This window comes from Sitophilus oryzae, unplaced genomic scaffold, assembly GCF_002938485.1.
Source record: "Sitophilus oryzae breed Bouriz unplaced genomic scaffold, Soryzae_2.0 scaffold_1583_pilon_pilon, whole genome shotgun sequence".
In the NCBI taxonomy this organism is placed as follows: Eukaryota; Metazoa; Arthropoda; class Insecta; order Coleoptera; family Curculionidae; genus Sitophilus; species Sitophilus oryzae.
In genome coordinates, this window is record NW_022146262.1 from 798,944 (window position 1) to 815,708 (window position 16,765).

The window sequence follows — 16,765 nt, forward strand, 5'->3', positions numbered from 1 at the left end:
TACAATATACAATTGAAGCGTCTATATACTCGCTTAGTGGGCACAGAGTGGGCGTGGCAAGATCTAGCCAACCGAGTCAGAACCCACCGAGCGTAGCAGTTAGATTTCCGCCATCTAGAGTAGTAGAAACAAAGAACTTGAAGAAAATGGACCGTTGTCTCTGTTTAGAAATTTCATAGATACCCGACCTTTCCAGTAGAGGTGTTTTATCCTTTGGATTACTTAATAATTGTTGTAATTTATTATTAGCACTATACACAAGTTTATAATTGACATTCTTAAAAATTCCTTTTAGACCACGGGATAACTGTCTATCAAACGGTATTGAAAAATACTTTGACGTATCTTTCTCCACTTGAAAAGTCGAATTTTCAGAAATCATTAACCTATACCTACGTTTTCTAATTATTTTATCAACTAGTAAAGGAGAATATCCATTACACTCAGCTACATTCCTAATGTAATCTCTTCCTATTTCATATCTTTCGTTGGAAAGTGGAAAACTAAGTAATCTATGAACTAAGAAATTTAAACTTGCCATTTTATGTTCAATACTATGATATGATTCATTAGGAATATATCTGCGTGTGTATTGGTATTTTTTGTGAGTGGTATTTTTTCTATAGATATCAAATTCCAGGCAATTATTAGTATTTCTAATAACTGTGACAAAGAGTCTCTAGTAACTCTAGGCAACGTTGATTACTAAATGTTTTTTACCTTTTCATTTATTGAAGAGTAATTATAAAAATTATTTTTTAATATTTAATTTTCCATTAATGAAACTACTTTTTTTCATGCGAACATTAGCAATGTTGTAGGAACATAGCAATAATAAAGCAGTAATAGGTTATAATCAACTAGAAAGGTGAATGGATATTAAAAGTTTCTCCACTTTTGGCCGGTACTTAGGTACAATATAAATTTACCAATATTGTATTGGCGAAATACATTAACAATATTGATAAAATATATCGAAATAGAACTTTCCTCAGCGGTACCTTATTATAATTATTTTCTAGCAATGTTCAATAATATTGTGAAATATTTTTACAAGGTTGTTACAAGTTTTTAAATAACCTTGCACCAACATTTTTTCTTCAACCTTGCTGCGAGGAATATGAAGAAACCCTGCTACCTTCTGCATATAACCTCCCAGCAATGAAAAAGGCAATGTTGTACCTCGTTTTGCGAAATTTCGAAAATGTTCCAGCAATAAAATTTTGCTTGTTGGGTACTGTGTTTACTTAGTACCTGTGCTTAGTACATTGAGGTTTTGTTTAGGTTAGGTTAATATGGGTTTAAAATTAAACTAGCCAAACAAGAAAGGAATATCATCGGTTTTCAAATTGTTTTTATCAATATAATACAAAAATAAAACGACTAACAAAGTATATATTTCGTATGAGAAGCACAAATACAGGATATGTGAATACATTCTATAAACATACACAGAGATAAGCATATATGAACAAAGTACTAACAAAGTAGTAGTGGCATTTCATAATCATATGTAGACTAACCTCATCTTAACATAGCCAGTACTAACCACTAACCTGTCTTCTTTCTAGCACACCACGACCTTTACGGTTACCCGCATCCGGAGTCTAGAGGTAGTCAGCCCGGTGTTAGATATATAGGATTGCAAAGTTGGGACTCTGTAGACTCTCTAGAATCACTATCTTTTTTATAAAGACACTTGCATGCCTTTGGTCATAGAGTTAATAGTACTATAGAGATGGTATTAGTTCAGAATCTATATTTGTGTAAATTCCAACACGTATAGGCTAGTTAGTTAGCAGCAAAAAAGAGACATTAACTTAAAATTCTTTTAATGAAAGCTATGAATAAATAACCTGAGGAAGGCAACATTTTAATACAAATACATTTATTTTAATACATTTTACTTGGATTATAACTGTAACACATATCTATAATAAAATTCAAGTGTTTTCAATAGATTTTGGCATATTTTTGTGAACGTGCCATCTCTCTATTATTTCATACTCTATGATTTTGAAGATACTTATTAATTTATTTAGTTTTGTGCATTTGGATACGAGAACTGGCTTGCGCATCATTCGTTTCATTTTATTTTAGATCGTTTAGCTCGAAAATTGCTTTGTTTTATTTTTGAAACTGATTTCTTTTATCGATATAGTTTATAAATAAATTGTTATTATGTACTTTGGTAACTGATATTCAGTAAACTTTACTAAGATAAAAGATATTAAGATTAATAATATATAAGTGTTACCTAACTTTACTAGTATAACGTGATTCTTCTTTTTCAAATGAAGTTTTGGATATAAGTTCACAGATAAGGATTAAAACAATATTTTTTTATTTTAAAAGATGATAAAGTATATTAAGTGTTTTTTTAATTAATGATAAAAGAAATTCAATAACAGTTATTTCCATGTAAAAGTTCTATTGGTCTACATATTTTTGTCTTTTTCATGGAAGTATATTTTTTAAGAGTACGACTGCGGTGATATACAATATATCAACTTCAAGATGCACCGAACGCAACAAATACATGAAGCATACATGTGAATAGTCGTACTATAGTAGTATCATATTATATAACTGCAATATTACTGTATTAATATCATAGTAGTACAGCAATAGTAGTAGTATTGTTCAATAAAGAAATAAGAAGATGCGCAATCTTATGGGCGATTTCGTGGCACAAAATATGTCCTAGGCGTAGCTAGGCGTTACCGTCAGCATGTCCGAGATTTAGTTTAACTCTACGCCGCCGCTGCGCGCTGATAGTCGTTTACAGCGCAGAGGATAAAGAACCGTAGTTCTGCTTTCAGTTGACAGAGTGGGTGTTTGTCGGAGACAGTGTTGCCAGAACTACGGATTAATCCGCAGATAAAAGTTTTCATTGCCCAGAGTCCATAGCGGGCAATATAATTATTATAAAAAAATATGATATATTCTTTTACAAGAAATAAAAAAAAATGAAAGATAGAAATATTTTATATACAGGGTCTCTCAGAAATGAATGCAAGTATTTTAACTGGTAGTATATTTCAATCCTAGAAACACGCCAACGAGTTTTTTTGCGAAAAATTTTTCTTGACATTTTCCGGGAAATTTTAAAAAAACTTTTTAGTGACACTTATTTATTCACCTGAGATTTCTCTACGGTGTATCTAAACCTTGCAGTGTTGCAACTTCCTATGTTATCCACACAAAAAAATAGGAATGTTAAATTTAATCTTTTATCAGTGCTCATTACTAATAATTCTAGAAAAAAATACACATTAATTATTTTTAGTACTTACCCTTTCAATGAAAACTTAATAAAAACCACCGAATATTAACTTAAACATTACCTTTATGAAGTTTACGAAAATGTTTGTTATGCTGCAAAATAACTCTATTTTGGAATAAATTTAATAAGATTCATCATAATACATGTTCACTCAACAATTTTAAATACGTATTTTGTTTTTTCACTATTTTTCGATGTATTTCGACAATTCCATCGACAACCAACCGTCTACCAACAGTGCCGCGTGTCAACTGGTTCTTTGTACTTTGAGAGGCCGCGCCGCGCCGCCCGTATCAAGCTTGCGTCGTGCAACGATATTAAGCGAGGTTGCCGTAGTTTCAACAATTTCAAATTCAAGACATTCGAAGCAATCAAATTCGTATTAAATTTTAAGAATAAAACAGAGAAACATGAAAGGAAACAAACAAAAATGAATTGATTATTGATAAGGTCACAAAAAAGAAATTTCTAAATTGTTTATCGTAATTCAGAATTCAATATATCGAAAACAGCCCGACGAATAATTAAATCATTTTTGCTTTGTTTGTTTCCTTTCATGTTTCTCTGTTTTATTTTTAAAATTTAATACGAATTTGATTGCATTGAATGGCTTGAATATGAAATTGTTGTAACTACGGCAACGTCGCTTAATATCCTCGTATGACGCAAGCTCGACTCGCCGCGCCGGCGAGGCGCGGTTTCTCAAAGAACAAACGACTAAAGGACCAGTAAGACCAGTTGACAAACTCACTCTTGGCGGATGGTTGTGCTGTCGATGGCATTGTCGAAATATATCAACATCAACAACATAACGTATTTAAAATTGTTGAGTGAAACATGTATTTTCTTAGATTGAAGGTAGTTCGTAAAGTGGCGATAAGAGACAATAATTCTCAACATTTATTCATTCAGAAAGGTAGAGGTATTCAAAGTAATGTGCGATTTTCAAGGTGTTTTGTAAATCAGTGGTTCAAATTGTGATGAAGCCTATATGAAATGAATGTGTTTGAAATGGGGACTGTTCTTTTAGCAGTTATTATAATAGCATGTACAAGTAAACCAGCACAATGAAGTGTATTTTAGTTAAATGTGTATCAAAAAAGAGAACTGTTACAGTTACAACGATCTGTCATAAGTATCCTTTTTTAATGTTGGGTAAGTTTTTTTTTATTTATTTTCTGTAATAATATCACAATCTTAAAAATGTAATGCATTTTTTTAAGCATATACTTTCTTGTCCATATGGCAACACAGGGCGTCGAATTACCTGAGATCAGGGTAATTGGACTTAGTTGGCGATATCTGCCGGCGGATCTCAAAATGTTGCTATTATCTTTTTAAATTTTCAAAGTTAAATAACTCGGTTATTTTCAATTTATTTTAAAAATGGTAAAGAGAAAATATGTTTTTTTGACCAGATCTACCACCCCTTAAAATATTTGCACTTATTTCTGGGACACCCTGTATTTAGAATATTTATTTGTGTTGTTTATTCTATGTTTAACACGAAAGATTTTCCAATACATAAACGCGGATTTTTCATCCAAAGATATTTTTGTCAAACGTATTACAGATATTAAACATTTTAATCTGGCTTAAGGTGCCCAGTGGCGTAGAGGTACAGGCTCTCGTCTACCAATCTCAAGGTGTGGGTTCGATTTCCACACCCGGCATTTCATCAGCCGACTATTTTTTATTAAAATAAAAATAGTTTGGGTACCTAGGTCGACTCAGCCTTCAATGAGTACTTGGGATTCACAATTCTGAGGCAATAATAGGCGGTTGAAGCGTAGTGCTAGCCACATTACCTTCCTTGTATACCGAACGGCTCTAGTATAGCAAGCTGTACCTCTTGCTACTCCCAAGGCGCCAAACGCTATATACGGGAGCTATTATTATAATCTGGCAACACTGTCGCTTTCAGTTCCACACTGACTTCGAAATGCCTTCGCTAGCCGAATTAGAGAAAGTAAGTGTTTTATGCGTTGGCCGCAGAACGATTTGTGGCTCCACCGTATAGCACTTGAGACGTAAGGAGAAATCAAGTCAGCCTTGTCAAGAATTCGCCCATTATGTTGCGTATCTTTCCAATTCTTTCAATCAACGGTAGCATAGTAGTTATACTAATATTTTATCACTTCTGACGCTCACGACAACTGGACGCCTTAATTTTTTTATTGTACCGTATGATCGAAAAAAAAGCGGCGTCAGCAATAGCTATGAAATGAAGATCGCCGTCATTTTATATGTAAAATTATATGGGGAATGTCAACGTTCGTCATTTCTAAGCCAACTGGACGCCGTTTTTTCGATCGTGCGGTATTTTAAAATTCAATATACTGACATTTAATGATTTTTATGACTTTTTAAGCAATTTGTAGCTAAATTATTTGACTTTTTAGCTTCTTTTCAAATTAAAAATTACTCCCATGAGTCTCATGTGCATGGTTCATGTATTTATTTGCGTTTTGTACATTTTGGCGTTGCGTAAACTTTAAAGATTTAACTGAGAAATAAAGAAATCAGTCCATGATTCGTGACATATAAATAAGTAGAGCTTAATGACAAAGTTTCAGCATTTGTAACATAGAAATAATATAAATAAGACTTTTTAATAGATATAACAATTGAAATTCTGCTATTATTCCTCACTTTCTAATAAAAAGTTTTATTTAAGTATGCATTTGGTACTTATACTATAGCCATATAATCAACTAATGATACTAATATTTTTATAACCACTCACAAGAAAGAACCTTTTTTTGTTTGTTTCATCTATTATCATGTAGATCATGTATAGGTTTAGAAGAGATTGTACTTGAAAGGTCCAAGTTGGTTGTAATAAATTTGTTTTAAAAAAATATTATTTTTTCATTTTTAGACACTTAGTTACATCCAAAAGTATACTAGTTATGATTATTTTGTATTATTTTTTTTTGACGTAGCATTTAACAGTCATTTAAAAATAGTTTTATCTTTTTACCTTTTTCGCGGTAAGTTTTTTGCAACTGGAAGAAGATCTACAAAATAAAATAGTATTTTTTAAAAACAAAAACGTTGAATCCAAAGGTAAACCTATTTGTCAGTGTTTTTAGTAGTAAAATAAATGTGCTTAAAGAAAAAAAAACATGCATAAAGTTTTGAAGAGGTAAAAATCAAAAGCAAAAAGAAATAAAAAAACTATTCAAGAACACTTTATTTTTAGCAGGTACGTCTATTATGATGATGATGATATTATGATCATATTCAAATCTAGAATGCCACTTTATCTAAAGAAGAAAACATTCTACCAATGTGTATAACCAGTCAGGACCTATGCATGCTAAACCTGGACACTTAAAAAGGACATCATAAGGAAACTGCAGGTCGCACAACGCTCAATGGAACGAAATATGCTAGGAATAACCAAGGGAGACCCTAAATGAACCAGAATCTATTATGAACCTTTGACGTTCTGTTAAAATGACATTACATCAACAGAACATCATTATTTTTAACAGAATATCAACAGCTTATAACGTAGTGCACTAAAACTCTGGATCAGGGAAAAACAGAATGTCCACTGGAGAAACAGACAGGGGCACAGACACAGCAAGGCCTTTATTCAAGGACCTAGTTCTAAAACCGCAAAAGAACTGCTAATGTTTAGCAGGAATAAAGTGCGGATTACAACAGGCCTCTTGACCGGAAACATGGCTGTCAAGTGTTACCTGAACAAGCTCAACCTGTATCAAGGAAGTCTATGGTGCAGACTGCGATAAGGATCCTGAAACAGCGGAGCACATAATATGTCACTGCGAGGCTCTGGAGTGCAACCGACACTTTTTATTTGGGAAAGCTAGGCTAGAACCGGAGGAACTATGCTCCCATCCTATCAAGAACCTGCATAAGTTAGTGCAGGACACAGGGAGAAAAGAATGAGTGCAGATATAGAAAAGGGACAAACACAATAGGCCTTACAGGTCGCAGTGTTTCTGGAAGAGGACGGCCTCTTGTTATTGGAAGAAAGAAACAGCTTATAACAGACGTATCTGCTAAAAACTATAGTATTCTTGAATAGTTTTTTTTTAGATATTTTAAATAGTACTTTCTTTTTTCTTTGTGATTTTTTCTTGCTTCTGACGACGGGAGGAGATATATCTCCTGAAACGGTAAGCATTTTTGTCTGTTAGGCAAATGTATTTCACTAGTGAAAAGCCATTAAGAAGCTGGTTTCCGTTTAGATTCAACACAGAGGTGTTTGAAAAAAATATAACTTTTTATATTGTTGATTTTCTTCCAGCGACGAAAAAAAAACAAAATTATTTTTAAGAAATTCTGTATTTTTCTTTATTATATTAATTTAACATTGCCCACATTAATGTTTCAAATTCTAATAAGACCTATTTTCAGATTTCACCGGTTCTATGACTCCGATACCCGCAAACATTTAAAATATCCCCATAACAACCACAAAAACTCTAGTAAATAAGGTTAAGTTTTGCACGTTTTTTTTTTCACTTTTGGTTTTCTTGACTTTTTTTTCTTCTTTTCTATCTCGCTCTTGCGCTTGGCTGCCGCTACGCTTTACGCTACTCTCTCTTTCACTCTACTTAACAACGCTGCACATGCGCGCAGTGTCAGTGGGTCCTAGCCCTGGCAAGATATGGCGCGCAGGCTCCACAGATTTATTCGCTTAATTTTGCAGGTTATGTAAGTTTTATTGGTTTTTGTTTGAAGTTACCGTCCGTTTTGAAGTAGGTTTTTAGAGAGTTTTTTTTGTAATTGTAAAATTGGTGAATTTGGTTTTTAATTTGTAACGTGTTGAGTGAAGAGTTTGTTTAGAACTGTAGGTTTATAAACAATTAATTATATTATTAAAAAAATAAGAAAAATAATACATACATTTGGTAAATTTACTAAGAAGTGTAAATCGTATAATCTAATATTATGAAAAGGCGTTAAATGGATAGTTTCATTAAGAACTGAAGTTAAAACTAATATATTTTATTATCTTATTGTCCTGTTTTTGTAATTTTGTTTTTAGATTTTTTGTAATTGTGAAATTCATGTAATTTTAAATTTTATTTTTTTAATTATGATATATTGAGTGCTAGCGAATGAAGAATTTGTTTAAGACTGAAATATTATAATCGAATAGATTATTAGATTATTAAAAAAGGTAAGAAAAGTAGTTTACGGATTGAGATCTGGTTCAACTTTATTATGAAGAACGGCGAATCGTATAATTTAATATTATGAAAAAGGTATAAATGTTTTAGCTCAATAAATATTTTTGTTGGCAACTAAGATACACTCAGCGGCACGAGAAACGGGCACCTTAAAACGTTGGCGTATAAGTTTAATACAGGGTGGGCCACTGAAAACTTACAATGGCTATAATTTTTAAACCAAAAAAGATATCAAAAATATAAAAAATACCGTTTCTATAATATCGAGGGGGAATACATATGACGTATTTTTTGAACCACTCCGACTTACCCCTTAGGCGGCACCCCTACTCACTTGAAAATCTTAAACGGCAACACCCCACTTGTGGCGCCTTTTTGGAAAGCCCATGAAAAATGCTAAACGATGATCATAAAGTTTTTAGGGTGAAATTGAAAAACTACCCCTTACACGAAAAATTAGGTGGACATTAATGAAAAAGGTGATTTTTTCAGTATAAGTTACAAATTGGGACCCAGCTAAATGAGGCAAATGAAGTATTTTTCAAACCACCCCAACCCACCCCTAGGTGCCACCCCCTCACTTCTAATCTCAAGATAGCGATACCCCACTTGAGACACTTCTTTGGAAAGCTAATTGAAATTGCTAAACGATGGTCATATAGACTTCAACTTAATTACTGGTTAGTGACAAGAAATGTAGGTGTGACAATTTGAAAGAAATTTAAAATGATAATTTATTTTAACAATTGCTCAAAATGACAGCCGTTTTGTTGCATACAAAAATACAAACGATTTTCAAATTCTTCTCTCACTTTTTGGAAAGTCTCTCTCGGAATATTTCGACATGCTTAGTTCTCCTCTGCCGCAATTCTTGCAACGAACCTGGTTTTGTCTTGTAGACTATGGATTTAGTGTAATCCCACAAGAAAAAGTCTAGAGTGAGATCAGGTGACCTAGGCGGCCACTCTTTTGGACCCCTTCTGCCAATCCATTGCGTTGGATAATATTTATCCAACCACCGCCTTGTGACAATAGAATAATGCGGAGGGGCTCCATCTTACTGAAGGTGTATGAGGTCTTCATTAAGAGTTATAATAATTTTTTTGTACCAGTTTTTTTTTCGCAATGGTACATGAATACAAAAATAATTCATTCTATGTTTTAACATTTTTTTTATTTTTAGCTCCATTTTTTTCGTTCTTTTTTATGACAGTTGTTCAGCATTTTTTATACGCTTTCCAAAGAGGTGTCACAAGTGGGGTATCGCTATCTTGAGGTTAGAAGTGAGGGGGTGGTACCTAGGGGTAGGTTGGGGTGGTTTGAAAAATACCTCATTTAGCTGGGGCTCAATTTGTAACTTATGCTGAAAAAATCACTTTTTTCATTAATGTCCACCTAATTTTTCGTGTAAGGGGTAGTTTTTCAATTTCACCCTAAAAGCTTTATGAACACCGTTTAGCATTTTTCATGGCCCTTCCAAAAAGGCGCCAAAAGTGGGGTATTACCATTTAAAATTTTCAAATAGGGGTGCCGTCTTAGGGGTAGATCGGGGTGGTTCAAAAAATACGTCATATGTATTCCCCCTCGATATTATAGAAACGGTATTTTTTATTTTTTTGATATCTTTTTTGGTTTAAAAATTATAGCCATTGTAAGTTTTCAGTGGCCCACCCTGTATATTTTGTTCTAGTGGACGGATTTTGGTGATTTTTGAAACAATATGTAGCTAAATTATTTGACTTTTTATATGTATCTCTTTCTAAATTAATAATGGAAGTTTCCATCTGTCAATTATACGAGGGAAACAAAATGTTGATATTTTGGTAGTTTTAAACACCCTTTGGAATATGCTAAGACAGAAAGACAGAATTCAAAAATCATTTTATCATCTATTTACATCCTTTCTCGATAGTTTATTTTTTGGTTCATCTCCATAGCTTTATTTTTGTTAGAGATGAACCAAAAAGTGCAAAAAAATGTTAGTGTCTTCTTCAAAAGCCGATATGTCAGAAAAATTTCTTGCTATTGTAATATATCCTACAAGATATTCCAAATGTTCACCAAAATAACAACATTTTGTGTTCCCTCGTATAATTGACAGATGGGAACTTTCAATTTTTAATTTAGAGAGAGATACTAAAAAGTCAAATAGTTTAGCTACAGTTTGCTTAAAAGATCATCAAAATCGGTCCACTAGAACACAACATACAGGGTGATTCCTGTAAGTTGGTCATGCTTTCGGGGAATGATGGGGGACGTCGAAATATTAATTTTGATTAGTACTATAGTATACTATATATACCATAGTGTACTATACTATGGGTCGGAAATGCCTCTTACGCAAAATACAGGGTGTTAAAGTTTTTGGAAAATTAAAGATATTCTTTAATAGTTTTTTAATAGTTGAAGGTATCGTTATAAAATTTTATTATAGGAGTTTACCTAACAGAGACACTTTAAATGTAAAAAGAAGAGGTTTTAGTTTTAACCAGTGGCGTAGATGTGAAACGTCTAGTTATTAATTCGCTTTATTTAAGGTTCTCATTAAAAATGTACTTATTTAATTTTAAATTGTGACAAAATGGTGTCAGATAGGAGAAAGTTGCAAGAGACATTTTTTTCTTGGAAATAAACTGGGTAAATAAAAAAAACTCTGAAATGTATATTTTTTGTCAGTGGCGTATTTTTTTGAAATATTACTTGATACGTATCACATCTACGCCACTGGTTGAAACTAAACCCTCTTCTTTTTACATTTAAAGTGTCTCTGTTAGGTAGACTCCTATAATAAAATTTTATAACGATACCTTCAACTGTTAAAAAGCTATTAAAGAATATCTTTAGTTTTTCAAAAATTTAACACCCTGTATCTTGCGTAAGAGGCATTTCCGGCCCATAGTGTGCTATATCAAAATTAATATTTCGACGTCCTCTATCATTCCCCGAAAGCATGACCGACTTATACATCAAAATTTTAATGTGAATTATTAGAAAAAAATACTAATATAATTAAAATTGATTTTCGTATTTTAATCTATAGAAAATTAAAATTAGTTTGAACTTATAACCACACAAATATGCAAAATAGTGGGCATTGTAAGAAATGGCAACAGTGCAAAGCTTTGATACACCATCAAGAAATTTGAGAATGAACCAGCGGCACTATTTTTTTTTAATTCTTAATTTGTAAAGTAAAATAACTTAATTATTATATTATTAAAAAAATTAAGAAAAGTAGTCCACTAGCTGAAACCTTGTAGAACTTGATACAAAGAAGTGGTTAACATAGAATCTAATATTATGAAAAAGGCGTAAATAATTATTTAGCTCAAGGAAAAGAGTTTGTTTAGATCTTTTCTCGTATCTAAATGGTTTCCGAGATGTCAGTAGTTACCCCTTGAATATGGGATATCCTTTATACAAGGTGTTAAGAAATAGGGTAGGCGCTCGGTGACGTAGAGGTACAGGCTCTCATCTACCAACCTCAAGGTAGCGGGTTCGAATCCTACACCCGGCATTTCGTCAGCCGACTATATTTATTAAAATAAAAATAGTTTGGGTACCTAGGTCGACTCAGCCTTAAATGACTAGTTGGGATTCACAATCCTGAGGTAATAATAGGAGGTTGAAGCGTAATGCTAGCCACATTACCTTCCTTGTATACCGAACGGCTCTAGTATGGCAAGCTGTACCTTGCTACTCCCAAGGCGTTAAACGCTATATATGGGAGCTATTATTATAAGAAATAGTGTACCAAACTGAACAAAAGAAGCCTCAACCCTCAACATATCTTGTAAATTTTTAACTTTTTTTTATTAACCTAAACAAAGAGTATCTTTCTTACTATAATAGTCTTATAGTTTTATGTCGTATGTTGAAATTACTGTAACAATTATCAAGATAAAAAAGTTTTGTGAGAAACTATCCTCTAAAGAGAATTACCTTTTCAGAAATGTTACGGATGTTTACACTATCGCCATGCACTTTACCATTAAAATCTGTGCAAGAGTACGAAATTTTAAGGAAAATGGTTTATTAAAGTTCTTAAAAATAGACAAAAGTTTATTTTTATCTGTCCTTTTACGGGTAACTTTCTAAGGAAGCATATTTGGACATGTCCTGTTTAAGTTCTATTAGGCTGAAGTTTGGTACATTTTTTATAACCTGTATAAATTCTAGAAGGTATTTATGACAAAAATTACCGTCTATTATTTGAATTGCCCTGATATTTGTTTTCTGTTTTAAATTGTGGTGTTACTAAGACAATGACTTCTTGTATTTATCGGTAACTTGAACTCCAATTAAGTCGATTGGCTTTTGTTGAATTCCATGTCTATAGCCATTTAAATCTTGAATGGCATTCCGAGAAAGTATCTTTACTCTCATAAGTGTTCTCACCTGACTTTTTGGATTCCCCTAATAAGCTCTGGAACATCTAAAGTATTTTGATCTCAAAAGATCCCTAACCAACAATTTTTCAACACGGAAAAGATTCAAATTATTCGTCTTTTTGCCTTCAAGATTTAAGGGTTATAAATAAGGATTAAAAACTAATTAAAACACGAAATGCGCTTCTAAATAGTACAAATACAATACAATAATAATACAAATAATATTATGTTTGGATCCCTTTGAGTATGTTCAATCCTAGCAAACAAGAGGATCAAGTTAACACATTGGTACCACATTGAGGTATTATTCGCCGCTGGGTATATCATTATTTGCGTCTGATCGATTCAATCGGATTGAAATTAGCCGGTATACACGTAGTCAATATTAAACAAATTCATGTGATTTTACGAGGTACTTACCCTTGACTTCCTCCCTTAAAGCGGTGACCACCTTCCACACGGCCCACCACCGCACAGCGACTCGTGCGCACCACGTCGCGCCGCGCCACGATCAGCGCGACTACGACGACTACTCGGAAAAGGATCACCTGTCCGCCTCTGCGCATCACCACCTGCCCGCGGCGGCCGACGATTACCGAGATCGACCGAGCGACAGGCTGCGCGGACGCGACGACATGGAGTACGGGGGCGTGGCGGCGGCCGTGGCGTCGGCGCACAAGAGCGCCTCCCGCAAGGCGCTCAACGCCATCTAGTGGAGGCTCTCTACGGAACAGCCCATTGCAGAGGAGCTCCAGGACGAACTATCGCCGGTCGGCGCCAACAAACATCCAGGTAGGACTAGTGATAAGCAAATGTAAATAATCTGGTAGTGGAAGATGGTTTGATAGTAGCGAATAAAAATCGGGCCCGTTAGTTGATAACACATCCTTTAAGGACTAGCTTGAAGTTAATAGTCCAAGAATACCCCAGCAGCAGCTGAGGGTTTAAAATTTTTTTGACATTGTGGCATTTTATAGTGTTGTGTATTTATACGTATCTGTGTTCTTTAGATTTAAACTAAAAATACACTTTTTTATTAGTGAGAAAAACCCATGTGACCAGTTAAAATAAACTAAAACTATATATTTAGCTGTCTGCGTACTTTAACAAATCACTTAAAATAGAGGGTGGTTTGAACTGTATTCCGAAAACTTTGGTTGCATATTCTGCAGATAAAAATAATTAAAAAACGTGTAAATGTATGTCCTAAAATGCTTAGTTTCGGAGATACAAGGTGTGAAACTTTCATTTATATTTCGATTTTTATTTGGATGAAAATTGATGTCTGTGAGTTTTTTGACATGAGAAATTTGATTTTGATGGCAATATGACTACTCCTACTTGTAGAGGGCGTCACCTACATATTTTTTAACTGGTTTGAAGAATAATAATTTTTCTAGCGTACCTGTATTACTGTAAAACTACTGGGTAAAAAATATACATCTACGACGATTTTTACGCAAAAAAGGTCTCTTGGTAAATTTTTTTACGAGTACTGGTTCTCGAGATATTTGGAATCTAAATTATCAATACCCGTTATCATTGACATAAATTAAACATGTTGACTAAATAGTTATATAGCTAATCTTAGACTGAGATCATAAATTTGAAATATTTTGTGCCAAAAGTTCAATAGAAACTGTTTTATCATCATTCTTTCAAGGAAAAATTTATGATTAATATAAAAAAAATCCCACATTTACCATTTTAATCAAATAACTATCTACTCAACATGTTTATTTTTTGTCAATAATGACATGTATTGACTAAGTATATAAAATCTAAGATTGACTACTACCATTCTAAATATCTTAAGAACGGTTGCTCATAGCGATTTTTACCAAGAGACATTTTGTACTTAAAAAATCACAGAAATATACATTTTTCAGTAGTTTTATACAGGTACCGACGAAAAGTTATTATTATTTTAAACAGTTAAAACATATGTATGTGGTGCCACCTACAAGTAGAAGTCATATTGACGTCAAAATCAAATTTATCATGTCAAAAAACTTCCAGACACCAATTTTCATTTAAATATTGACGTTACTTCACAAATTATTTGGAAAAAATCGAAACAAAAAAATGAAACTTCTACACCCTGTATCTCCGAAACAACACACATTTATACGAACTTTTTTACTTATTTTTATCTGCAGAATGTGCCGTCGATGTTTCCGGAATACAATTCGGACCACCCTGTATACGCTATATGGAAATATATAAACACTCGTTTATAATAAATAATGTAACTAAAATTAACTATATTGACATTCAAAAGATGTTATTGTGGGGACTGTAATGAAAAAGAAGAATGAAATTATTGGTCAAACTTACAGTAAGATTAGCCATGAAACATGACTAAAACATGACTAACAACTACATACCTCTACAGGTACTCATGTTTTAGTCATGTTTCATGGCTAATCTTACTGTAGGTTTGCCCAATAATTTCATTCTTCTTTTTTATATTGATATTGTTACTTTAGATTATTGACCCAGGGAAAAATACAAGCCTTACACTCTGGGTCTTGGTTTTGTCTTGGTCTTGCAAATCTAACGTTAGTCTTGGTCTTGATCTTGCTTTTTGTGGAAGACTAAAAGCCTACCCACAGCCTACAATGTACGTCAATATCATTTCATTATTTTGTTGTAGGCGCAGCCTCATTGATCGGCGCAGGCGCCGTCTACTACAAGCCTCAAATACCTCGAGCTTACAGGGACGAGCGCGTTACGATGATGGGCTACAGCCAAGAGGAGGAGGAGGAGGGAAGGTACGGTAGTTCGACGGGCGCCACCAGGAAGCAGCAGCACGGCAACGTGATGGCTCTGGAGCAGAGTAGGAACGAGGGCAGAAACTACAGGAAGGAGCTGCTGGAGAGGTTCGGCGCCATGGAGCTGGATGATCGGGCAGAGTACCAAGGCTCTCAGAGGTACTACGACTGAACGGGTCGGGTTTTGAGGTGTAAGGAGAATAATTTTGGGCTTGGTACTATATGAATTTCGAATTAATTTAATCTAATTTTCATTGTTTCTATCTATAAAAAATATTTTTTATATTTCCTAACATAACTTTTTAACTTTCGTTTTTAAATTGATTAGTCCATATATTGTGGCGTCTTTCTATTGTGATGAGTGAAAAGTTTGTTTAGACCTAGTGGTTTTTAAATTATAATATTAAAAAAATAGAAAATAGTAAGAAAAATTGTTTAACGGTCCAACCATACTAAGGGCTGGCAAAAGTTAGTCTTGGGTCGAAGTTTCCGTATGTAAGAAGAGTACAATGCGTTTATAATGTACTGAACAAAGATAGAACAGTAAAAACGTTGCCAAACGTATGAAATAAACCGAGAAACTGCACATTGCTAAGAGACGTCGAAGGAGATACAACAGGTGCGTCGCGGTGGACCGATCGACCCAAGAGTACGATCGGTACTTAAAACTCTAAGAAAACATGATGTACACGGGTTCAGCTTCACGATATAATTACGTCTTGTGATACTTTATTTGTTGTTTTTGTTGTGTTATTTATTAACGAGTCGCTGTAATTTTCTCTATAGCTTGTAAATTTTTAAGTGTATTTTTGGTAAAAATATGTGGAATTGAGTTGGTGTTCGACAGTGGTCGCGCTATTAGAACTCTGAGTTCAAAAATCGATATCTCGAAATCTATTAGAAATAATTGATTGTAGTTTTTTTTCATAAACTTTTTGCTATATTTTCTTCGCAGACAGTATGTAAAAATCTTTATAAATAAAAAAGTTACACGATTGCTGAAAATTGCTATGCACCAAAAGTAAATGGATGTTTTTTTTAATTTTGAATGAAAAAAAAACAAGTTTATCGAATTTTTCTTATTTAAACATCTTGCAAAAGATCCGAACTTCAAAATATAAAAGAAGTTTCAATATCTAAAGT

At 33.4% G+C, this 16,765-nt stretch overlaps 1 protein-coding gene across 7 annotated transcripts in view; it reads left to right on the top strand.

Moving 5' to 3' along the window:
- LOC115879667 (voltage-dependent L-type calcium channel subunit beta-2) overlaps positions 1–16,461 on the top strand; it is a 54,272-nt gene extending 37,811 nt beyond the window's left edge. For 4 of the 7 annotated variants that reach the window (XM_030896586.1, XM_030896587.1, XM_030896590.1 and 1 more), the window contains exons 9-11: positions 1,572–1,613; positions 13,290–13,640; positions 15,505–16,461. In XM_030896586.1, coding sequence (XP_030752446.1) covers positions 1,572–1,613; positions 13,290–13,561 — 314 coding nt within the window. In that variant the 3' untranslated portion in view covers positions 13,562–13,640; positions 15,505–16,461. Of the gene's footprint in view, positions 1–1,571; positions 1,614–7,678; positions 7,759–13,289; positions 13,641–15,504 lie in introns of those variants that run through there. The other 3 variants (XM_030896588.1, XM_030896592.1, XM_030896591.1) reach the window with 3 other exon arrangements.
- The last annotated feature ends 304 nt before the right edge of the window (positions 16,462–16,765 follow it).